The sequence below is a fragment of the Homarus americanus genome, unplaced genomic scaffold, assembly GCF_018991925.1.
Source record: "Homarus americanus isolate GMGI-L3 unplaced genomic scaffold, GMGI_Hamer_2.0 scaffold40565, whole genome shotgun sequence".
Lineage (NCBI taxonomy): Eukaryota > Metazoa > Arthropoda > Malacostraca > Decapoda > Nephropidae > Homarus > Homarus americanus.
In genome coordinates this window covers 745,661-770,726 of record NW_024735503.1, presented here as the reverse complement: position 1 = coordinate 770,726, position 25,066 = coordinate 745,661, and the positions used below count along the sequence as shown (strand labels likewise).

Below are 25,066 nucleotides of genomic sequence, written 5' to 3'. Positions count from 1 at the left end.
CAGCCACCCCCAGCCTGTTTCCATGTTGGTGTAATGTTGTAACCCAGAGGATGATTATGAGAAGGGAAGGACCTGTTTATGTAATGTAGAACTACTTTACATACAATATCAATGTGTCACTGTATATTTTATGTACAGTACAGTATCTTGTACAATATTTAGTGTTAAGTAAAGCAGCTTTGGAACAGTTTATGCACATTTCTTGACCTCTGGAATTCAACTAATTATTTCAGTTTAAATCAATTAATCTACAAGTATAATTCACAATTTGATAATTTATGATGTCCTCTGGCACCTAACCAGTGAATTATCCCGACTCCATTGTATCAGTAAATCTTACTAGAGGAATGTGTGAGACACCATCGACAACATAGACAAACTCTATATGAAAAGAGAGAAAAAAGATGCAAGCCTGACTTCTATTATGAACCTAATGGACCTACAGTAGATATTATGTATCATGTACAGGGTATTCGTATGGATGATCCTATTTACTCTCTCAATACACTTGGTAAAACAATTAAAATGATTCAAAATAATGTGAATTTCAATTTTGGAAGTCAAACCCATACTGGTATCTAAAATGCAGAAGCTTGTAGAAAACAACACAGCTTCAATTTCTTTCATTTAGCAATAAAATGATTTTATTCTAGATGTAAGTATGCAGGTGCTGTATATAAACTAAACCCATCAATTATTGCCTTATTACAGTACAGTTTTAAGAGAATTTCCGACTAGAACCTCTGTTAAACCCAAGTTACCACACTTGGATGTGGTTAGTACAGTACAATACAGTACTAGGACCTGAAGATTAACATTTTAACTCATTCCTGCAGCATTCCTCTATATGTATGCTCTTTGCAGTCTCACTTACTTTATTATTTACAACCAAAGAGGATGTCAGTGGTCATCATTACTGTATTACTTTAATAAAACTTTTTTGTATTTTAATGTAATTTTGATTTCCACACTTCATATTAGTTGCACATCAACTGAGTTAATTTCAGAATAATATTACTGTTTAATACAGTAAACTATTTAAATATCAGGCACATAACAAACCATGTTTCCCAAGAAACATAAATTTTCAAAGGATCATAGAGATGAATTATTCAAGTTTATCAGTGAACCAGTTTCTGATAAAATCTCAACATGGGCCTAAATTATTCTCAGCAAATGGACACATTTTGAAAATCTAGCATCTCCTCAGTTCCAAGGATTCTAGATATTCAGGAGATTACTTTAAATCATCATCAACATTTTATGGGCAATTTCCACACTTGCTTCTGCTTGAAGTACTATACAGTATAAGTTGTTGTCACAAAGAATGAATAGGAGTTGCACAATAAAAACTTTTGACAAGATTTACTCAACCTGTGATGTGTCTCTTCCATTCTGGCACTTCCTGCTGCTGAGAAGGTAACCCACGAGACATAGTCGGATCATTGCGCTGAGTTTCAGGAAGGGGATCATTCCAGTTCTGTCCAAGATTGGATGGCTGGGAGTCCATTTCACTCTCTCTTTGAGCCATCTTAATTTCTCTTCGTTCTTTTGCCAGTGCACTTTGCATCATTGCTGCCTGTGCTAATGAGCCATCAGGGTTCTTCATGATCCTTACAGGACTGAGCTCCTCCCTTACCCTACCATAACCCCTCAAGAAGGCAGGTTCTTCTTCCACAAGTTCAATCTCTACATCTTCTTCATCATCATCTTCACCACCCATTACCCCTTGTTCCTCATCAAAGTCTGGCATCTCTGATTTACTGATACAGCTTGCAGACATCATCTGCTTTAGCTCCCACCGTTCAGGTGAAGAGATTCGATTAACCCGCTTGTATGTTGCAAGATCTTCTTCATCAGTGCCTGAAATTCAAAAACCTACAATTTATAAATGCTTTATGAAGTCTCTCAAACTATATAACAAAAACCCAGAGAGATTTGATAAGTCATAGCCAACAGTAATTCATATTCTCATCCACATAGTGAATTTATTCATTCAAGAGGGCATAAGTGGTCAGTATACCGTTTAGTTCACATTATGATTTCATGTTACCGAGTCCATATAGGAAGCACAGGTGATTAAGGAGGTATCCAAGGACTCCTCCCATTTTTATATCAGTTTTTATGTCTAATGCACATTTGGGCTCCAAAAGTATGATTAATAAAAAAATTCTTAAAATGTATCCATCTGTCATCCATGAGTTGAAAACGTGTGATCCTTGAAAGCTGATTAAAGACTCTCTCACTTTTGTCTATTTATCTGTTTATCAACCTATTATCTTAATTTCTCTCAAGCTTTAATGAGGGGTAGGTCAAGGGGTACAAATACCTCACAGGAAAGGGGAAATTGTAGGGGGAGGGTGGCACAAGACAGGAACAGAGGATAACAGGAAGGGGTTATCTATTCTCAACTTGCATCCCCTCTGAAAAATTTTATATTCTACATTATATCAGAATCCAATCAGTGTCTGTTAGTGTTAGGTTTTTGTCTGAGAACAATGGAAAATGAGGAGGAAAAATACATTGAACTTGATGACCTTTGGTATTTGTTTAGATCAACAGTGAGTCACAAAAAGTTAGGGTATGTCATCTTTAAAGTTGTCCATTATATATATATATCAATACTGAAAATCCTCTAATATATAAAACATCAATGGAAAATTGACAAACTAATGACCCCATTTTATAATGAGGTCAGGACTGAGCATCTCTCTATAGCCAGCAAATGTAGGGGTTAAGACTCTAGGCCCCACCTTGTGATTGGGATCTACAAATCAAATTGATTCAAAATAACATTACCATTATTGAACCTTCAGATTGGGCTCCTGAGGGATAACCACTTGGTAAGAGAATATCCTAAAAAAGCAAGAAGGCTGAATTGTTCACCTACTGATCATAATGTAGACACTGATCTGCTTGCTATATAGTATTGTACTACTCCAATGAAAACTAATTTTAAGTAAAATCATATTGGAAATGTACTGAAGAAAACAATTTATTGTGACGCAGTGGGATCAATGATGCCCTGAATACTACAATGGTAATAGGCTTTGGAGAGAAAAAATACTGTGGTGTAGACTGTAGAGGGGTACAGTATAGGAAATAGGATGAATCGCCACTTAATTGATGTAATTGCTCCCACTGAACAACCTAGTTCCAGACAACCGGCTTTCAAATCCTCTGAAAGATTTCAATAAGTTCAATAACAAACATTAAACCCAAAAAGCACATTTTACAAAGAGACTTAAAAACACTTGAGGTGGGATAACCAGTGTAAACATCAGATATGGAACTTCTTGAAGTCCCACACCAAAGCAACTAATTCCTAGGAACCAAAATATCCTCTTAAGAACCTCGGCTAGACAATGCACGTATGATACAATTATTTTAACACAAAATAAATAATCTCGGCATTAGGAAGTATTTACCCATAGAGTATAAAGCTAACTCTAGGGAAAGTGGAAGCAGTGGTTACCATAATAATGTCAAAGCAGGTGCTGACCAGATCCACACTGTGCAGAGGTGTGATCACATCTGATGGCTTCTTCCTGTCATTCACTCTTTGCTAGCCAATGTCAATAAATGAAGAACATCTGTCCTTAAACTTGGTAGCAAAACTCTTTGGCAGTCATATCTTTCAGGGGACTGTACCTTCTTACCAAGTGATTATCCTTTGGGAGACCGGCATTTAAACTTTTTTTTTCTTCAATTTTTTTTTTTTTACCCTAATAACACAAGTCAAGGACCCTGTGACCCGGGCTCTAGACCCCAGTCTTTCTGATCATGTATATGCAGTTACTGAAACCCAATATCAGGTAATAAAAATCTTATGAAATTTAATTACAGAAAAAGGTCAAGGATCATTAACATTTATATGAATATACGTACAGTATACACTAAACCTTTCACTCTTGCAAGGCCTTTTCCACTATAGCAGAGGGTAGTTGAAATCAGAGCAACACAAACTCACTCTCTCTCACTAACTCTCATCTCTTTTCTAGCTACATATACAGTACCTGTTTAGTTTGTGAAGAACCACAACCACAAACCAAGTCTTGCCTCACTTAGCAAACAGAAAATGAGTTTTTCTTGTATTAGGCCTCACCTTTAGTGAGCTCCATGAGGGACATGGGTCTATCAGGGTTCCTCATTGCATCCTCCTCCTGGCTGCTGTTACCCAAAGGAGCCACATTGGGGTTAAGGTCCTCACCAGTCTCCTGGTCGACATCCTTCATTGACAATGATGTCTTCTGACCAGTAAATGATAACACCTTCACCTGTATAAACAAAACACAGTACCCATAATACATAAGGTACAGCTTAAAGGTCATCTGCAATGACCAGTTATTTTGATAATTCAAATAATAAAATACAGTATAATTCCTGTGTATACAGTGTGTATAAAAATTCTGTATCTTGAGAAAAAATATAAACTTTTATTAAAATAAATGAACTAAACTACAAACAATTAACAAGTATACAATTATATACTGTATTTTTCATCCACGTTTCTTTGAAAGCTTCTCAACAGTGACAGATTCTGGCTCAATTTGAAATATACATTACATACAGTAGATATTAACAGAAATAAAATATTATACAAACACAGACTTCTGGTACACACCAAACATTATATATAGGCAAAGAGCTCATACAAACCTTCACTTTTTGACCTCGCATAACGACATCAGACACGTTGGTAACACGACCCTCCCGTCGCAGTTGTGAGATATGCACAAGGCCTTCCAGCCTACGCCTTAACCCTTCTAGCTGCACAAAACAGCCAAAATTCAAGATGTTTGTCACTTTACCCTCATAAACCTGCAAATTTAGGAGAAAGAGAATATAAAATATACAATTATCCATTATGTCAACAATGATGCTACATACTGTACATATTCAACAGGATCTGGGATACTGTAATGTATTAGCTACAATCCAATATGTATCTGTTTTCTTACCATAATTTATGACAGCCCAGGCAGATGTTCTTCCTTATACCAGACACACTTACACATTCCTGCAGTCATGTCATAAGAAAGTTCATAAGATCATGATTCTACATAATAATAAAAGATAATTTAAATAAATGATTCTTTAAAGGACTTGATAAAAATAGCAATAAATACTGAGTGAATACCATACACTCAATGACCAGAAAGTTTATGCCAGATGACAACATACTCCACAACACTGCGGGAGTATATACCGTGCAATTGACTGAGAGGTGAAGTCCACTTACCTTACCCACAACAGGATTCTCATCTGGAGGACGATTGATAAACACATCCCTGTTCCCCATACGATTCCTGTTTAAGTCCTTCTCACGACTCTTGCTTCTGCTATGTCTACTGTGTTTGTCTCTGCCACGAGACCTACTTCTGTCTCGTCTGTCACGATCCTTCCTGTCATGGTATCTATCTCTGTCTCTCTCATGACCATTTACTCTTCTGTCCTTGTCTCTACTATGACTACGATTTCTTCTATCTCTGTCCCTGCTGTGACTCCGACGTCTTTTCTCTCTATCTCTACTGTGACTACGATCTCTTCGATTTTTGTGTCTCTCTTGACTTCTGGATCTCTTTCGTTCTCTGTCCCACCTTTCTCTACTGTTACTACGACTTCTCCTCCTTTCTTTGGACCTAGACTTTCTTTTCCGTTCTCTGCTCCTACTCCTACTTCGGGATATTTCATTCTGCTTGGAAGGAGCATGAGACTCTAGAAAGGCCATGAGATCATCAACCTCAGCTTCTGGTTCCTTTTTAATACCTTTATCATACTTTTCTCTGTCTCTGTCATGATCTTTGTTCCTTTTTTTCTTTTTCTCTTTCTTTTTCTCCTTTTCCTCCTTAACTCTGGTTTTACATACTTTAGAAATCTCTTCTTTTACTTTCAATTCTGGTTTGATTTCATCATCAAACATATGGATGACCTTGGGATCATTTGGTAGTGCTAAGAAAGGTAATAATGCTCGCTTTCTCTCTTTATCTGTTTTGGGTTTGTTTGCCTCCTCCTTGATCTTCTCACTAGCAGGAACAGCTGTCAGAGAAGGCATCATGTGTTGGATCAGTCTCCACAGACTTTCAACAAATGAATCCTGAAAAATAAGCAATAATTAATAACATAGATGAAATATATCCTCTTAGTTTCAGCTAAATAAATTAGAATAGCTAGCACATAATTTTCAGGGAAGTGAAAAAAGCTTCAGGTTACCAAATTTCATCTAGTGCCTGCCTGAGGGGCAACTGGAAATTTTAATATTTTGTGATGTCTGGTGAGGCAAGTGTAAAAAATAACAACAAAGGAATAAGACAGCATCTAGACATATCCATGCAGATTTTCCCAAACCTGCATATGCAGTATATCAGTGGTTCTCAAACACAGGGTTGCAGAGAGCTGGGCTCTCATATAGCTCATGGGGTCGCAAGAGTCACCTGGGGCTTGCAGCAGTCACATGTGATTTTTATTTTAATCCAAGTGTCAAGGACTGAAGGATGTGGCTGACAAGTACTGTCTCGTTAAGTTGGGACCATAAATTATGGTCACGAGATTAATGCAGTTACTCTCCTTGTGTCACGTCAGGTCAGTCCAGGTCAGGCTTGCCTTGATGACACATTTTGCGACAGAAGTTCCACACTCCTACCTTTGAACTGTTCTCAGCTCAATTCACTCTCTACTTCCAATGGGTGCAGATAGAAAATATAAATGATAGATTCCCTGAGTTGCTTACTGAGTCTTTTAATTTTGTTCAGTTTCCGTTCAAGACAGATGTAAATTACTGTGGCTCTTTTGCACTCAAAATACAGTATTAGTATCACAGGCTCACAACAAGGCAAGGGTGAATTTTGACATCTATGATGACATAGCAAATTCAATGGTTAAAAATCAAGCTACCAAGGCTCTAGTACAATTTGGAACTGCCTATGATTGTGAGGCAACTCTCTCATTAATGGTGTTAATAAAAAATGATTACTGTAACGGTATTTCAAACTTCAACTAAGAAAATTGTATGCTATATTGCTTAACCTCCAGGTATAAAGAATTAATCAAATGATGACGTATATATGTCATACTGTATATGAAATATGAGTACGGGTATGACAGTTTTATCATATGACATGTTGTAACTTAGAAAATTGTACAGTATGTTATGTTGTTTAATACACATTATACCCCCAGGTGTAGAACATTAAATGATGTTATAAACATGTCACATATTAAACATGAAAGAGCTGTAACCTGTTTACTTTTAGACTCCTCAAATATGTACAGTACTTGTAAATCATTTTCCTTACTTGTTTTTACAGTTAAATGTGTAAAAAAAATTTATCTGCATTTATTCTAAGAATCCTCATATACAGTATGTAATGACTTGGGGTCACACTGGATAGGTGACAGCAGTAGATAGGGTTGCCCTGGAAAATGCTTGGAAACCCCTGCTTTATATAGTGTGATTCTTCAGCATTCACAATGCTTCACATCCTTTTACTGTACTGTAGCTACATAATATGAAGTTGATGATTCTGATGATCACCGTTTATTTTATCTTATAGGTCCCATCTATAATAGTTGTGAAAAAAGGTTTTTAAAGATGGTAATCCAAATATTAAAAAAGTTAAAACCTTACTAAGATAGTATACATGTCTAATGAGATTCCATTTTCAGTGACATAAAGAATCCCTGTACTTTATAGAAAAAGTGTTAAACAATTGTTAAAACTAAAGATAAATCATAGATATAATGCATTGCAAAAATTCTTTTCTTTTACTTTACCGCAAACTGATCTCCTCCATTGTCTTCAAGCTCCTTCTTGAACTTATCCAGGCGCTTACTCTTCTCAGCAAGGGAAATGATGAATTCCGCTGCAAAATTTAATTGTATTAATTAAAATCCCCATCAACGAAGTATTTCTGTGGCGAGCTATAAATAAATAAGAGGCCTGGGGAACAGAGGGCACCAACACATCCTCAATTCACTATTCTATTCTCTTTCCTTTAAACTCTAAAGCTAACAAAATACATTACCATACAGATACATAATACTGTACCACATAGTAGAACCACAGTACGTGTACTGTATCTACTGGTGTGTGAGATGCACCACGATTTATGAAAGAAATACCGTACTGTCTGTTATTTTTTTTAGAATACTGTACATTACAATACTGTACTGTACTTTGATACTTTGTGTTCCCATGACTAACCTAAAATACTAGTTACATGTGTATCTCACTAATGCTGAGATATAAGACAAATATGTTCAACGAATGTAGGAAAAAAGTCACAGTTTAGTTAGGGTTTCTTTTTTTTCTTTTTTAACATAACCTAACAGCCCAACCAAACTAAACCTAACCAAACTAAACCAAACTAAACCTAACCCAACTAAAACTAACCCAACTAAATCTAACCAAACTAATTCTAACCTAACCTAATCCAACCCAATGTGGTAAAATTATCATTTCAGTTATGCACCCATTCTCCAAAGGTTAGAATCTGAAAAACATACTTTCAACGTAACGTAACCTAACCTAACGTAACCTAACCTAACGTAACGTAACCTAACCTAACGTAAACCTAAATTTATTGCATGACCAAAAAGATAATAATACCCCCAACCTAACTTAACCCAACTGCTTACTGTCTTGTTCGTCCAGTTTTCGTCATACAGTAGGTAATTAAGGTAAATTTATAGTAGTGTACCGTTCTTTCTTTGGGTATTAGAAATATTTGTAAAACACCATAGAAAATCGCCAAAAAACAACCAAACCTAATCAGGTGGGGTCCAGGGGGGGCCTGATTAGGTTAGGTTAGATAGAACGGTGCACTAATATAAAGACAGTAAATAAGGCAAATAAATGGTCTTGACTATTACCTAAATATTATTATTGTTAATATTAATGTCAACTTAGGCATTCGAGATTTCATCCCCGTTAAATATACAATATTACCAAATTTTTTAAGTTTCCCACGAAAACGTTCAAAACATGGACAAAATTAACCTGAGTGTCCTAATACTAACCCACGTCCTTGTCATTTAATCCTAAATGATTTTCTAACTCAACACAGATCTTAGAGACCAGTGAGAGTCTCTCTAGTTTTGATAAGTCTTCCATTATGAGCCACAACACTGACACAACACAAACATGGACGACACTGGTTCACATACACCAACACACCCGCTAATAATTTATTTTATTTTTTGTAGAAATAAAATACATGAGTCGATTCTATCTTATAAATAACACTGCACTTTCAGAGTAACTTAGGTTTGTCTTGTTCATGTTGATTGAAAATAAAAAGGGTTTTAGTTCTGTGTTGAATATTTACTTGCCCTAATTTACGATCCAAACATGAGAATTTTTCCAAAATATTTAAGTAATATCATCAGCACAAACATTAGTATAAAAGAATTTTGTAAATAATAATGTCTTTTATAAACTGAATATTTTACTCGATAACGACGGATGCTTAAAAGTATTGGCAACTCTCTGGCCCATACAGCTGATTGTGTAAGCACTGATCAGCTGATGACTGTGTAAAGAGACAAGAGGAAGGTCTAGATAGTTTAAATAACCTTATTCAGTATACACACTCAGTGGTAGCGGATCACCATCAATTCATCTGTAATCAAATCTATAGTTTCAGGAACCTCAAGACCTCTACTGTGTTGTAGTTACATCTTCTGTAATTTGATAACGAGACCTTCAATCACCCTCTTACTATTTAAGAGATGATGCTGAATAAGCAATTAATGAAGGCGGTGCTAGGTCACACTTGCAATGGCCGGGTTATAGTGGGTAATTCTAGGCCCCACATAAGACTCAGCAGGTGCCTCAACACCACCAACCAGGACAGCTCAACCAGCGCCCAGGTATGGTTTGATTTTTTCTTTTAGAAATTCGGACATTGCAATTTCACTCCCAATTGGATTTGAGAAATTTTGTGTTTGCTAGAAGTTTTATTTCGTCAAGTGCAACAATTTTTCTAATATCACTTCCGTCGCAAATGGATAATAACCGAGATGGTAAATTCATGGACCTTCACAGCAACCACAGAATTCCGGAAATTCACTGCACTCAATCGATAACCCCGGCTAGGGCAACCAGGGGCGGAGTCCCCGGCTATGGGGTTAGGTAAGGTTTAGTTTGGTTATATTGTTAAGTTAGCAAGCACAGAGTACTGGGAATTCAGAACACGGTTGTTGTAATCTGCAATTTTACCAGTTGACGTAGGAAATTTACATAAAATATCGCACAGGCATCTATTGGTTTTTCCAAGAGTTAAAATGTTACCATCAAAGACACCTGGTGGGCCTAAAAGGTCCCTCATTTACAGAGCCTTGTAGCTTCTATTCCATTGTCTTCAACCAACCAGCTATCAATAGGTTAGGCTTTGCTTAGGTTTTGGTTGGGTTAGGTTAGATGAGCTTCCTATTAACTTCGGTTCCCCCCCACCCAAAGACATCTAATTCCCACAGGTCCCTCAAGATTGTTGGAGGGAAGGGGGGTTATAACTAAAAAATTACTTATTTCCAACAGAAATGAATGTAAAATTCGAATGAATCAAACCAAATACCATGAGAAAAAACTTAGATTTCTGGTCCAAAACCGATTGGTAGTGAAAGGGCAATTTTACCCAAATTTGTATGAAATATAAACTTTCACCAAGTATAACAGATTAAGTAATAAAAACACTTATTTCCAATGTCTGAAGCAAAGTCATGATAGATGAGGGAAAGTAGGCCAGTCCTTTGTTAAATTACAATATAGAGTTTGAGAATTATTAATCCACTGTGGTACAGTAGCCGTATGGTTACTGGTATGGTAGAGACTCACGCATGCACAAGATGTGGTACATGGGGCTTTCTTCGCTTGGGCAAGTGGTTAGGTTAGTTCAGAAAGGCCATCTTAGTAACTATCATTGTATCGTCTGCCCTCGTATGTGCATTAGACTGCCATATCAATAGACATCGACATTTCGCATATGACTGTTAATACAATAAATTTTATGTAATATCTCCGTGAAAAGCACCAATTTGTAATGTTATTGTAAATATACATGATTTTAAACTTTCCCTCATTAGTGACATAATTACCACCGTCAAAATTTTTTTGCTAAAAAAAAAAGCAGTTGAATTAAAGGGGATATAATAAATACTGTAAACAAGCTTTTAATTTTGTCTCCTGACAAACTTTAATAAACATTTATGATAATCAAGTTCATTGTCCCTAGGTGAAGGAGGTGTCAGATAATGAACCTACTCAACAGTCCATTGTCAGGAAGCCTAAACGACCACCATTTATCAAAAACCTCTTTTTGGGCAGGTAGGAATGTTTCTTGGTGGTTGACTGATATTGTGAAAGAATGTAACTTCCATCATATTGACTTACATTATATATTAACATAGGTTGGATGCTTATATGAGCAATAGGGGTTGGGTGTAAACGGGACTGCCCAGTATGGGCCAATAGGCCCGCTGCAGTTTCCTCCATTCTTATGTTCTTATATGTATATATATATGTGTGTGTGTGTGTGTTCTTTATTTTAGATTTGACAAGGAAATGTTGACATACCCAGAAGTGTTAGACAAGGACCGGCATGAGTTGTTGCACGAGATGATCGTTCCTATTGAACGGTTCTTTGAGGAGCAAGGTGAGCTGTTGTGTCACATCTGTACTATTACTTTTCATGAAATAAATAAATATATATATATATATATATATATATATATATATATATATATATATATATATATATATATATATATATATATATATATATATATATATATATATATATATATATATATATACTGTTTTCTTCTTTCCTTGTGGTTATTCTTGTATATGATTTCAGGATCAGTTTTATATTTTTTTATTATTATCAATAGTGGATGGAGAAAAGATTGACAAGGAAGCCAAGATCCCTCCTGAAACATTGCAAGGCCTGAAGGACTTAGGATTGTATGGGCAACAGATTCCAGAAGAATATGGTGGCCTTGGGCTGGGGGCCACAGAGTATGCACGCATTGCTGAGATCACTGCGATAGATGGATCTATTGCTGTCACTCTTGCTGCTCACCAAGCCATTGGATTAAAAGTAGGTACAGTACCACAGTGAAATAAGAATTTATTACTTTGGTCTCTTGTGTTGTATTCAATTTTTGTCAGTTCCTACATTATTATCAAGATGCTGCATGCCGAGTTTTCCAAATGCAGTACATATTCCTTTATATTCTGTATTATGAAAGTAAGATTTCACAATACCGGAATCTGAAATACCCGAACTAGGTGTTACTTATTTTTAATGCTATTTATTTTACCATTAGGCCTATGGGATCCACTTTCACTATGAATACAGGTGAAAGTTGTAATAAGGCATTCGTTCTAGAGACAATAATTTCCTTAACATCTTTTATATATACAGTGGTCCCTCAGTTAACGAACTGTTCAATTAACGAAATTTCGGTTAACGAATTAGCTCCCATAAGGATTTTCAGTTCGATTAACAAACAAAACTTTGATTAACGAAATCCTTACGACAAACACGTTTTGATGTGCGCATCAGCTGATCGGCTAGTCTGCCAATACAGTAATTGGTTCTATGTTTACATTCGTTTCCAGTGAAGTAAATATCAAGAAAGTTGGTCTCTTGAATATTTCTGCATTTTTTATATTAAGATTATTGGTCATTCTGAAATTTAGTTAACATATTGATAATATACAGTGCAGAAATTATTATGAAACATGAAGAAGGCATTAGAACCAATGCACTCTATAAAGAATATGGCATGTCATCATCGACTGCCTCTACAATCAGCTGTTTGATATGTAAACAAAGCTGCCGGTAATACGACATACACACCTCAAAGTAAGTTAAACTACAGTATTCTATTGTTTTTTATTTATTATTGTACAGTATACTGTACAGTACAGTACTGTATTTAGTTTATATTTAATGTTTTGTTAATTCTATTATTGGTATACAGTACTTTGTACTGTATGTACTTTTTCTGTGAGTTGGAACCAATTACCCCATATCCCATTGAAATAATAGATTCAGTTAAAAATTTTTCGGTTAACGAATGACTCTGTGGAACGAATTGTGTTCGTTAACCGAGGGACCACTGTGTATATATATATATATATATATATATATATATATATATATATATATATATATATATATATATATATATATATATATATATATATATATATATATATATATATATATATATATATATGTGTGTAGACACACACATATATAATACAGGTAAAATAAATAATTGTCCTAAGGGCAAACACATAAAGGGAATATAGTTTACATGTTCTTAAAGCAAATGTTATTCGCGGGTTTGGCTATTTGCGGCTATTTTGAGAACCCAACCCCGTGAAATTGAAGGGCATGCTGTACTTGTATAAACAAACATTATTGAGAGAATATCCAGTACAAAGGCTGAATAGAAAGATCAAAACTAAGCTTTGTATTTAGCACTGGTGAATTTAGTTTAGTCCCTTCAAATTTCTGAAATTGTTTGTAACTTAAAGTAGATGTAAGATCAGATGATAAACTACTGTATCTTAGTTTTGATAATCCAGTAATATAAAAATTAATTGAATTTATTTGCCTGTTTGATCTCTTAACTTTCTATATTTTATCCTTTTTTTAGGGTATCTTGATTGCTGGGACAAATGAACAAAAAGAGAAGTACTTACCTCAGCTGGCATGTGGTGAGTGGACAGCAGCATTCTGCCTAACAGAGCCTAGCAGCGGGTCTGACGCTGCTTCCATTCAGACCCGTGCTACACTTTCAGAGGATGGTACAACGTGGTTGCTGAATGGAAGCAAAATCTGGATATCCAATGGTGGATATGCAGACTTGATGACAGTTTTTGCTAAAACTCCAGTAAGTATTTCATCCAGTACAGTTTATTGTGTGCCCGTGTTTTAAAAGTTCATTACCCAAAAACTAGGTATAGATTGTCAAGACACTGTATTACTAATTTTTGTATGTAAAAAAAATGTGAGTGCTTAAATTATATTGGTCACATAAAGACTGAACAGAAAAAAAAATTGAGTTACTGATACCCTGTATAATCTAATCAACAGTTCTCTTAAATTTTGACTTGATTTGTCTTACATAGGAAAAAAAAGTGGTTCTCATTATTAGGACTGCATTTTAACTGTTGTGTAGTGGTTGTCCAACATCTGAGGTGTACATTAGGACTAATAAGAATCACTAGTCCAAAGTATATGCAGGAAGGAAAAAATAATAAAATGGCAGTTGTGTAAGAACAAAATATTTTCAAGTATGTACAGTATTATATGGTTAGCTTTCATAATCATCTGGCACAAGGCTGATACAAGTTGTTTTTATTAAGAATTAAATTGAAGATGATAGAGATTACTAAAGTTAATTGTAGGAGGGGGAAAACTGTACATGTAGAAGATGGATTGAGTCAATAAGTGAGTTTTAAGATGTAAAGGCATGTCTCACCAAAGGAATGATAAAAGACCATAGGTATCAGTAAAGTCTTGTGCATGAAAGAGGTATAGTTTTAATCTACATTTTTTTACTACATTAGTTGATGCACCTTTTCCATCCTATATAAGTAGAAATTAAAGTAGGTTAATAGATTGATGAATTAAAGTACTGTATTGAATAATTTCACCCCTATTTAGTGAAATTTTACTGAGTTTACACATGATCAAAAAGTATCTGTGCATATTGGGTCCAACGATTTCCTTAATGATCAATACACTTATGCCGTAATGTAACATGAACTACGCTACATATTGTTCGCAAGATTAATCTATTTTCTTATGAATGTGCATATACAGTACTGCAATAACAACACAGTACAGTACTTAATATTGGATAAAATAGGGAAAATCACAAGCAAGCAATATATGGCATTTTGCAATATACATTGTGGTGTCAAATTGTTTCGTGCAAAACGTGTACAAATACTCTGTTGATCATGTATACATACTGAGGGTTATATAGGTGTGCATAGTGGAAAAGTCTATGGTACAAGGAATGTGAAAGGAGACAAATCTTGAGTTTGGGGATGTGATGAACATTGTTGTAGGCAACATGATATTTAAGAAGAGGGTGAGTACCGGGTAGGCTGATTTCATATGAGCCAGGTGGCACAAAAACCCAGATTGACTACTTTCTCATTGGGAAATCAAATAGGAAACTTGTTAGAGATGTAAAGGTTATAAAATGGGAAGAATGTGCCTTGCAGCACAGATTACTTGTGTGTGACACGTTGCTTAATAAGTGTAGAGAAATGAAGGTGATGTATGGTCCAAGGAGGATACTTTGGAAATTGAAGGAACAGAATGTATTTTCTGAGTTATTCTTCTAATTGTTCAGTATTCATTGTAAAATATTATATATGCAGTTCTGTAATATGGATTTATGCTTTTCCTACCTACATTGAAGAGAGGTTCAAGTGAAATCCAACCGATAAAAAAAAATTACAAAATTAATTCACAGGTCGTTAAATTAAAGAAAGCAGAGAAGTGGGCACTGTACTGCACTTGAAGTGGAATGGAATTATGTATTTCTAGAATGATCGAAATTTTGTGGCATCTTGTGTTTACGTGAGCACTTCACAAAACTTTCCCAATCATTTACCCGTTTTATACTACTACAGTATCTGTTTATATCTGATTCACCTTTTCTAACTGCACAAGGGTGGCTCATGCAGGCACTTCTACAGAAACCACAGTTTCCATTATCTCCATAAATTCCTTAGTACAACACTTGCACCTTCTCAACACATGCTCCTCAACTTCGTCCATCCACTGTTTTTAATATTTTGCCACATGCCCTGTAAACAGGTCCATAACTTTGAAAATCACTTTCAAATACCATCACTTCTTAATATTCCAGTTACTTTTCCTCATATAGGAAGTACTACCTAGTGGAGAAGTACGAGAAAAAGTAACAGCATTCATTGTGGAAAGGGGATTTGGGGGTGTGAGCAGCGGCACTCCTGAAGACAAGATGGGTATCAGAGGATCAAACACTTGTGAGGTGAGACTGTTGGTCTTTATAATCAATGTGTTTGTGGCTTCCTTTCAGGTCTTTGAAATATTCAGTTAATGATAAATCAGCACTGTTGTAAATACTCTTACTGGTCTTAACCCTCTCAGTCCAGAATAATGAATTAACTCATCAACTAGAGAATAAGTTAAATAGTGGGAGGTATATGTGATGTGGACAAATCTGTTGAGAGAGCCATAAGTCTAGAGACATGAATGAAAGTGTGCAGAGATAATATGGATATAATGAAATTATGCTGTACTCTTTTTAATGAATTTTAAATTATGAAAATTTAATCTGTAATTGATTCTATGAGTTTGAAATACCAATAATATTATTACTCCTCATCCTCAGGTCTACTTTGACAACACTCCAGTACCTGCAGAAAATGTTCTTGGGGAAGTTGGAGGTGGCTTCAAGGTGGCCATGAACATTCTCAACTCAGGCCGCTTCTCCATGGGCAGCTCTGGTGCAGGTACGTTTACAGTCATGTTTGGTACTGTTCATGATTAATCTTCTTAATATTACTTCTTTGTTTTCATACTTCTGTTGATTCACTTTGTCTTACTTCCTCATTTGAAGTATCTTCTGCTCTTACATGTGCATTGTTTCCGTAATTTTCTTTTTTGTCTAGAAAACACTGTCTTCACGCTCTTGAAATTCTCGAACTACCTTTTACACTAAAAGTTTGTTCAGTAGCCGCACTAGCCCCTTCACCACCTGTTGATTTATGAAAATATGCATAGAGACTTAGCCTTCTCACGAATCAAGATGTTCTCGTTCAGCACATTTTTGTGGTGCTGTCCCACAAATCAAATCTTCAGTGCTTTTTCCTTTTTCACTATGTTCTTATCACAAACACTTTAGCACTTGTAACAACAGTCACAATTCACTTGTTCTTTCTCTTTAATGTACCGCACCGTGGATTCATTCACACCAAACAACCGGCCAACCGTAGTGGCACTCGTTCCTTCCTTTAAATTATCTAATAATTGAACTTTCTTGGTAATGGGCATTACTGACTTGCCTTTTATATTTCACTGCACTAGCATCACTAGCACTAGCCAGTCTTTTATTTTGCACAAAAACACTAAAGTTTTGAGCACAACACAACAGATGCTGCGGCATGGAAAGTGTTTGAGCACAAACAAGGGAGAGGAGACACTGGGCGAGTGGGGGTGACTCGCAGTGCTCCTGCAGAGGCTCGTGAGCTAGCCACCATCTGCTTATCGTGAATAGTCAAAACCGCAAATGGTCAACACGCAAATAACAAGAGTTTACTCTATATACTAAGTACTGTACAGTACATAGATACTTATACTGTACACAGTCATTATGTTATTTCATATATCTCATGCATGCATTTAGTAATTTAAATTTTATACCCATTGCATTGACCAATAGATTACAGTTTAGTAATAATCGGTACATTTGCGTGTTTACTCTTTAATTGCAATAAAAAAATTTATGTGTCTTCCACTGCAGGGATTTTGAAGAAGATAATGGGCTGGGCTCTGGAACATGCTGTTACACGGAAACAGTTTGGGCATCATCTCTCAGAATTTGCTATGATTAAGGAAAAGTTTGCACGCATGAGTGTTGCCATCTATGCTATGGAATCCATGGCATATCTAACAGCTGGAATGATAGATGGTCAAGAAGAAGCTGACTGTTCAGTAGAAGCAGCTATTGTCAAGGTTAGTAATGGAGCTGTTCCTCTAATCCTGTCTTGTGTATATGATAAACACCTTCTGTATCCTTGAACAGAACATATTTACTGTACAGTATCTGTATTGTAAAAGTAGAAACGAATAACTGACATAAACAAAGGGAGGATATGTGTGTGTGTGTGTGTGTGTGTGCGTGCCCTTGATTCCCACCATCCTGTGTAGTAGGTGGTGGGCTAATCCCCGTAAAAAAAAAATCCTACTTTAAGTGGGAAAAGGCTTGAAAGGGTAACAAATCAATATGGTAACAACAAAGTGAGTATTTAGGAAGAGGTGGAGACATGGAGGAGCACTACTGTATCAAGAAAAAATTTAATTTGCCACCCTGCAATATAGAGGCACACGACATGTGATGTATTGATAGATACATGTATGTAAAATTCTTGATTTCTGTATGTTGTTTCTAGTAAAAAAGCTTTTTTATTTATTTTTTTTTCTTCTAGGTGTTCAGCTCTGAGGCTGCATGGCATTGGGGTTCTGAATGTCTGCAAATTCTGGGCGGCCTCGGGTATATGAAGTCTTACCCATTCGAGCGATATCTTCGTGATGCTCGCATTCTCTTAATCTTTGAAGGGACAAATGAAATTCTTCGTCTGTTTATTGCCCTAAGTGGTAAGAGATCCTTTCATATCTGTATTATACCCATCTTTTGTGTCAATGTATGTAATACGTCATTTATGTCCAATGTATATTTTCAGCCTTCGGGCTGCAGAATTTTTCAGAACTTTTTCAATAAACCGTTAATTATAATTATTATTATTTTATTATTACATGTAATTTTTTGTTTGAGATTGAGTCAAGTAGGACATATGGAGTTAATTGGGAAGTGAAATTAAAAGATATATTGATTGCACATGTAATTATACACAGTACAGCCATCATCATGATTCAAGGATTGCCTTTGAATATCCATAACTAGTACAATAAAGCATCTGTTGACTGAAATTAATCTATTTTACAAAAGATTTGACCATTTGGAGTTTGAAATTGAATAATAGAGAATAATTTTTTTACGGTAAACCCTTATTATTCACAGGGGATTAGGTTCCAAGGAATGGCGCAAATAGGCAAAACTGCGAATAGCAATTATACTACCTTAGTGCACTGCTGTATACCTAATACCTATACCAAACAAACGACCAGCCGCGGCAGCACTTCTCCCCTCTTTTAACTTATCTAATAATTCAACTTTCTTTGTCAGAGTCATCACTGACTTCTGCCTTTTACATTTCACTCCACTAGCACCACTAGTACTGACACTAGGCATTCCTTTAGGGGCCATTTCACACAGAAACACTAAAGTTTTGAGAGTAAAACACAAGATGCTGTGTCACAGGCAATGGTTGAGCGTGAACAGAGGGAGAGGAGATGCTGCAGGCGCGTGTCGTGACTGCGGGAAAAGGCTCGCAAGCTAGCCACCATAGTTACCAGCTGCTTACCGCGAATCGTCAAAATCGCAAATTACAAACCCGCAAATGGCAAGGGTCTACTGTATTAAATTTTCCACATATTGCACGAGATTAAATGAGGAGAAATTGGACAATCAGCCAACTGGCTCAGTGACTGTGTGGTGGTGTGAGTGAAGAATTTATGTCTTACCGTGAGTTTGAGGAGTAAGTTATATGGAGATTATAGAAGAATGCTGACAATAATAGCTTATTTGTAGACTTGATAACAATGAGAATGAAAGAGAATAATGAAGTAAGTTAGTGTACAGGTATTTGCAGAAACTATTATGGTTGATTACATGCTTTCCTTGATGGTATCAACTTTATGCAATTATCCATTTTATAGAGGCCTCTTGGTCCCAGACTCTTCAGTTAACAGAAACTTTATTGGACCTTGGCATACCAAACTCAGATTCATTCTTTCTATTTTTGGATTTCCAACAATTAATATTGTTATCATTATAAATGACATCACCTATGAAAGTAATAAGTGATTAATGCACCATTTTGGTTCTTTACTACTTGCACTCAGAGCTGCTCAGGCTATCATTCTCTGTTGTAAGTTTATTTATCTGACAATATCTCTTACTATGGGTCTAAAAAGAGATACAATAACAAGTGATTGTGAACCAAAACACATTAAATGAAGGCTCAAGTTACTCCTCACTAAGTACAGAATATGGATGTAATAAGTACACTTTGTTCCTTTTCTTCACTTTCTGTACTTCAGATGGAGATTATATTGCTTATAGGACATTCCTATGTACATTTATCCTTCCATTGGGGTAAGTTTAAATGATACAGGAACATCTTCCCTATTCCACCCCTCTGATTGGGGAGAATAAACTCTATATAAACTCAATGCATGGATGCCAGACTTCTCATGTATACCATGGAACATATAAGCCATTTTTTTACAAAGCTTTCTATCAAGGTGCCCTGTGTCAGGCTGCTCATGCCACTGTACTAGCCAATTCTGGAGGTTTAGCCATCATGCCAACACCCCCTTTGACTCTCTTTTGTCTCATCTTTCAGTTGCCCATAACAGGCATCACCTCCAAAATAAGTAGATAAGAGGTAAAGTTTATCCCTTGGAGATAGGAGGCTGTCATCTTTAATTTCAAGACTGCATTTTATACCTATTTATATATTTTTACAGGACTCCAGCATGCAGGAAATGAAATGAAGGGGATGATCCAGAAACTGCGTAACCCTCTGATGAATCCTGGCTTCATTCTTGGCAAGGGCATTGAGAGAATACGCCAACATAAAGATAATCCCAAACTAGATCTGAATTTGTCCGACAGCCTCCACCCATCCCTGAAAGCAGCGGGCGATATTCTCGAGTACTGTGTTAAGCGCTTCCAATATAGTGTAGAGACAGTACTGGCTAGACATGGTAAGATAAATGAATGATTGATAATTGTGTTAATCTCTAGTTTAGATGTTACAAACACTAGCACCTTAGTGTTAAGTTTCTTTTAGCTGACATTAGTGAAAGTTATATGAATTACTCAAGAATGTTGCTATAATTACATTTCTGATAAACATCCTATAATATTAACAGTTGATTCAATGGTGGACGGGGTAGTAAGTTTGAAAACACCAATGTTACTGACATTTTGCTTTACAGTTTGTTATAGTATTGTTAGTTTAATGTGTTCTTTTATAATAACTGTTTAACTTTCATAATATCATTGATTAATAGAATAAAAACATGAAATGGAACGAAAATGCTTGTTACAGTGTGTTATTCTGCATTGCTAAACAATAGAAAGCGTAGCTGTGTAGGATGGTGAAGAGGGAAATTATGAAATTAGGGGTGTGAATCACTTAACAGATTTTAATGATAAAACCTTTTTATATCAAAACTTTTCCAACCATAAGAAATGTAAAAACTTGTAAAAGTGTTTGGAAGACAAATAATATAGGGTGAAACACAGTCCAGGTGTGATAAATGTGCAGGCTGAACAAAGACTGAGGCACGTGGGGTTACCAATGTGTGATTATCCTGTCATTACCAGATCCCTCAAGATTGATTACCAAATTGAGTGTTTCACTTCAAAATTTTTATGAAGGAAAACAGCAATTAGCTTACCTTTATATAACTGAAGTGTAGATAAAGTTGTTCTACAGGGCAGTAAAATTATCACTGTCCTCCAAGTTCACCAAATTGCCACCATGAGCAGCATCTAGAAGCATCCACCAGCATCCTGCCTTGTGTGATGCTACGCTGAGGCAGCTGCACAACCGCTTATTCTTACATTCTCAACATAGTTATGTTTGCTCAATCACATTATACCCAATTTGCATCTGCACTGCGAAAAAATTTTTCCTTAATACATTGGCTGTATTATAACCAATTCACATAATGAAAACATGTGTTATAGACCAGACTGTACCCCCTGTAAACAGTATATTGATTTATAATGGAGGCATCCCTTGCTATCTGAATGGGTAATGTTCCTTAAAAACCATTCAGATATCAAATTTTGGATAGTACAATACGTACTGTATAAATGGGAAAAATAGAGTTCAGTTCCCAATGACAAGAAAATCCCAATATTAAAATGAAATAAAAAAGTTTCACATACTGCAACAAAAACACACAGTATTACACTCAAAAAATTAAATCTGTAAAAAAAAATAAATAAAATAAAAAACATAATTATATTACTTGTGCCTTACAAATTGGTAAACTAATTTAGATACTGAGGGTGTTGAGGGAACACCATGAATGTTACTTTCGGATAGTGAGAAAGCGGTGAAGAATAGAATTTTTGGATAAGCAAATTTTCGTATACTGTAGTGAACTTTCTTATAGCAACGTGGATAAACTAGATGAATGAATGTCATGAGGCCTTCTTGTGGAAGAGGATGAAATAAGATTTCTTGTGTGATAAGACATCTACTAAATATTTAAGACAACAAATGAGCATGATTATGTGTTACCCATGTTTTCAACCACCCAGTGCAGTCCTGGGAAAAAGGCTTGTAAGAGTAAAAAAAAAAAAAAAAAAAAAATTGATTGCCTTTTTATTTAGTTTGAAGGTAATATAGTAGTCATTAAGTGATACTAGTGTTAAAAGAAAGAATGAACAGATGGATTATCAGTGATGGACTTATGTAGGAGCATGAAATGAGAGGTCATTGAATGATTTCCTGTCTATAATGAAGATGATGTTATTGCTGAAATAAGTACAATTGTGGACGAGTCAAATTTCATGCTCATTATTTGTTGTTTAATATTCATTGAACCCTGCATAACTCTGGCTGGTAATATGGAGGACTTGTTTTAGGATATGGAACCACTCAATGAATACCCTGTATTATGAACTGCCCCAGTAAAAAATAATTATCAATAATAATAATAATCATACCTTTATCATTATAACCATTTTCCTTTGTTTTCACCAATTAGGTCGAGAAGTAGCAGACCCCAAGAATCAGCTGGAGTTAGCTCGTCTTGCCAATTGTGCAATGGACATTTTTGCCATGACTGCTGTGCTGTCACGTGCATCTCGTGCATATTGCATAGGAGTAAGAAATTCTTCTCATGAAGTTAGTATTGTGAACAAATTATCCTGTTTTACTGGTGTAGGGGACTTTGGTTCGGTTCAGATTAAAATTTCATGAGGAAAACCACCTTCTGTCTGCAATGTTTGCTCAAGTTTTATGGTTTATTGAGCCACATGAGTTATGTGATACATAACCACTACAAAGCCTGCCAGTGCCCTGGAGGCATGCAGTGCAGTCTTTTCACCAGGATGTATCCTGATTTATTAGTTGTCTCAGGTATCAGTAGAGGATTAAGGAGAGGTGTCTTTTACTCACAAGCTTACTAACTTCAAACCCCCAAGTTAATCACATGGAAATGGTGACCCAAGTTAGAGTCTTATTCATAGTCAGACTATCACCACCTGCTTAGTCATGCCCTATGGACAGACAAAGAAATACTTAACTAACACTCTTTTGATCTTTGATATTAAATAGTCCTAGCTTATACCACACTGGTTTTAGTTATATTAATTAAACAAGGTGAATGTTTTATATTGAGCAACAAGTTTCTGGTTTATACCAGTGTCCACCATTTTATAAGTTTAAATTACACCTTTCTATACATATAAACATAGTGAATTACAGTACTCACACAAGCCATTTAAAGTGGACTAGAAATAATTTCATTGATTAAGTTTTTTGGTTCCTCCAATATGAATTAAGAAAATTTAGATCAGGCACTGCTGCCTCCCTCTTACAATATGAAATATATGATGATAATAATTTGAGTATTCTTTACGAGACTAACAGAAAATTTATCTTCCTCTTCTGGAGTTCTCCACAACTTCATGCCCTTTAAAACTGTCCTATCTACACTCACTTGGAAAATTTTGCTTGTGTGTACTGTTGTGCTCCTTACTATTATTTAACCTATTCAATTGCGGGTGTGCCGTATATGGAACAGAAACCTATTGTGTGTCAAAGGTGATGCACTGAGGGTACACTTGAAATTCAGAACAGCCACATTTAATGGATTAACTGTTACGACAAAATGCAGTCCAAAGCTATTCACCTCACCAACAACCAGTCCCTCACTTCCTCCACTACATATTAAACAATCCACCTCTTCACCATTTCGTTTGCTGATATTTTCATTGTAATTTTTCCACAAAAATATAATCCATCATCTGCCCCTTTTGTCCCCAGTTGCAATTTATCATTCCCCCATTGTTTGGGTTTCAATATCAATTCCTCATTTTTATGCATATATTGTATACTTTTGTTTTATTAAACAGTTTTATTTGTACTTGTAACAGGTGCAGCTTGCCATGACATTTTGTGATGAAGCTTCTGCTCGTATCAAGACCATGGTGAAGGACATTGAGAATGGTCCCTTCATAAGTAATGACAGTACCTATGCAAAAATTGCTGACACTGTCATTGAACATGGAGGATATGCAGCAGAACACCCCCTAACACGGGTCTTCTGGTAATTTGTGATTATTGGTGTATTTTTCAATAGTCTTGGCATAAGAAAGTTTTCTTGGTACTGTACTGTATTAGTTCAATGACTGACTCAGGAGTTATCTTATATTCATTATTTTAGAAATGTTCATTATACAGTACTGTGCTTGCAGATTTATGAAAATATGAGAGGCTTAATTCATTCTGGGACTGAACAGTGATTGTATGTACATAAAGACACAACTTTTATATAACCAGATTATTTTCGTACAGCATGATTGTTCTTATCAACATTATTCAAAAAGCACTAGTTATTGTTCTTGAATGCAGAATTAAGGTTCCCAATTTCTTTTGTAAACTGTACATCATACAACATTATATAACTTTGTTAAAAGACTTGTTTTAGAATTAAAGTCTCGTATATTTTAGTACTGTACCAAGTTATGCATAAAATGGTATTGGAAAGATGTGTACTTTGGAAAATGTTCAAAAACTCGTTGAGTATAATGTGTAAGAAACAAACCATGTTTTGATTTATAAAAGACTGTGAACCTTTATGACCCTGTATCACTTTGAATCTAGATACCAGCTATCTTGTGTGTATCATTTGATATGGTTTCATTATAAGTTAGTGTGCAGTGTAACCATATTATTTTGTAGTATTCTAGGTGACAAGTAAGTCTGGCAGCAACTAGTTTGCAATTTACCCTAACTGTTTTATCTTGGGGGGGGGGGGGCTCCTGCTTTCCTTACCATAAAATACAGAAATTTTTATTAGTTTACTGTTATCACCCAAGAAAGCATTATTATCCATAGGTAATTGTAAATTTTAATGTTTTTAAATATTTTCCATAATAGAATGTGTTATCA

General features: G+C 35.6%; 2 protein-coding genes across 3 annotated transcripts in view; one reads left to right on the top strand and one right to left on the bottom strand.

Moving 5' to 3' along the window:
- The window catches only part of LOC121871173 (ATP-dependent RNA helicase DHX8-like), a 19,797-nt gene extending 10,263 nt beyond the window's left edge, over window positions 1-9,534 (bottom strand). Inside the window, exons 1-6 of one of the 2 annotated variants that reach the window (XM_042373334.1) lie at window positions 9,451-9,534; window positions 7,774-7,862; window positions 5,243-6,097; window positions 4,660-4,821; window positions 4,106-4,277; window positions 1,375-1,863 (exon numbers count right to left, since the gene is read on the bottom strand). In XM_042373334.1, coding sequence (XP_042229268.1) covers window positions 1,375-1,863; window positions 4,106-4,277; window positions 4,660-4,821; window positions 5,243-6,097; window positions 7,774-7,862; window positions 9,451-9,496 — 1,813 coding nt within the window. In that variant the 5' untranslated portion in view covers window positions 9,497-9,534. Of the gene's footprint in view, window positions 1-1,374; window positions 1,864-4,105; window positions 4,278-4,659; window positions 4,822-5,242; window positions 6,098-7,773; window positions 7,863-9,018; window positions 9,176-9,450 lie in introns of those variants that run through there. The other variant, XM_042373333.1, reaches the window with a different exon arrangement.
- LOC121871174 (complex I assembly factor ACAD9, mitochondrial-like) lies at window positions 9,468-25,066 on the top strand. Its single transcript, XM_042373335.1, has 12 exons — window positions 9,468-9,870; window positions 11,232-11,323; window positions 11,548-11,651; window positions 11,890-12,098; window positions 13,672-13,908; window positions 15,925-16,050; window positions 16,414-16,534; window positions 17,545-17,756; window positions 18,230-18,398; window positions 20,394-20,633; window positions 22,656-22,795; window positions 24,049-25,066. Exons 1-12 carry the CDS (start codon window positions 9,730-9,732, stop codon window positions 24,223-24,225), a joined length of 1,968 nt encoding a protein of 655 aa, XP_042229269.1. The 5' UTR covers window positions 9,468-9,729; the 3' UTR covers window positions 24,226-25,066.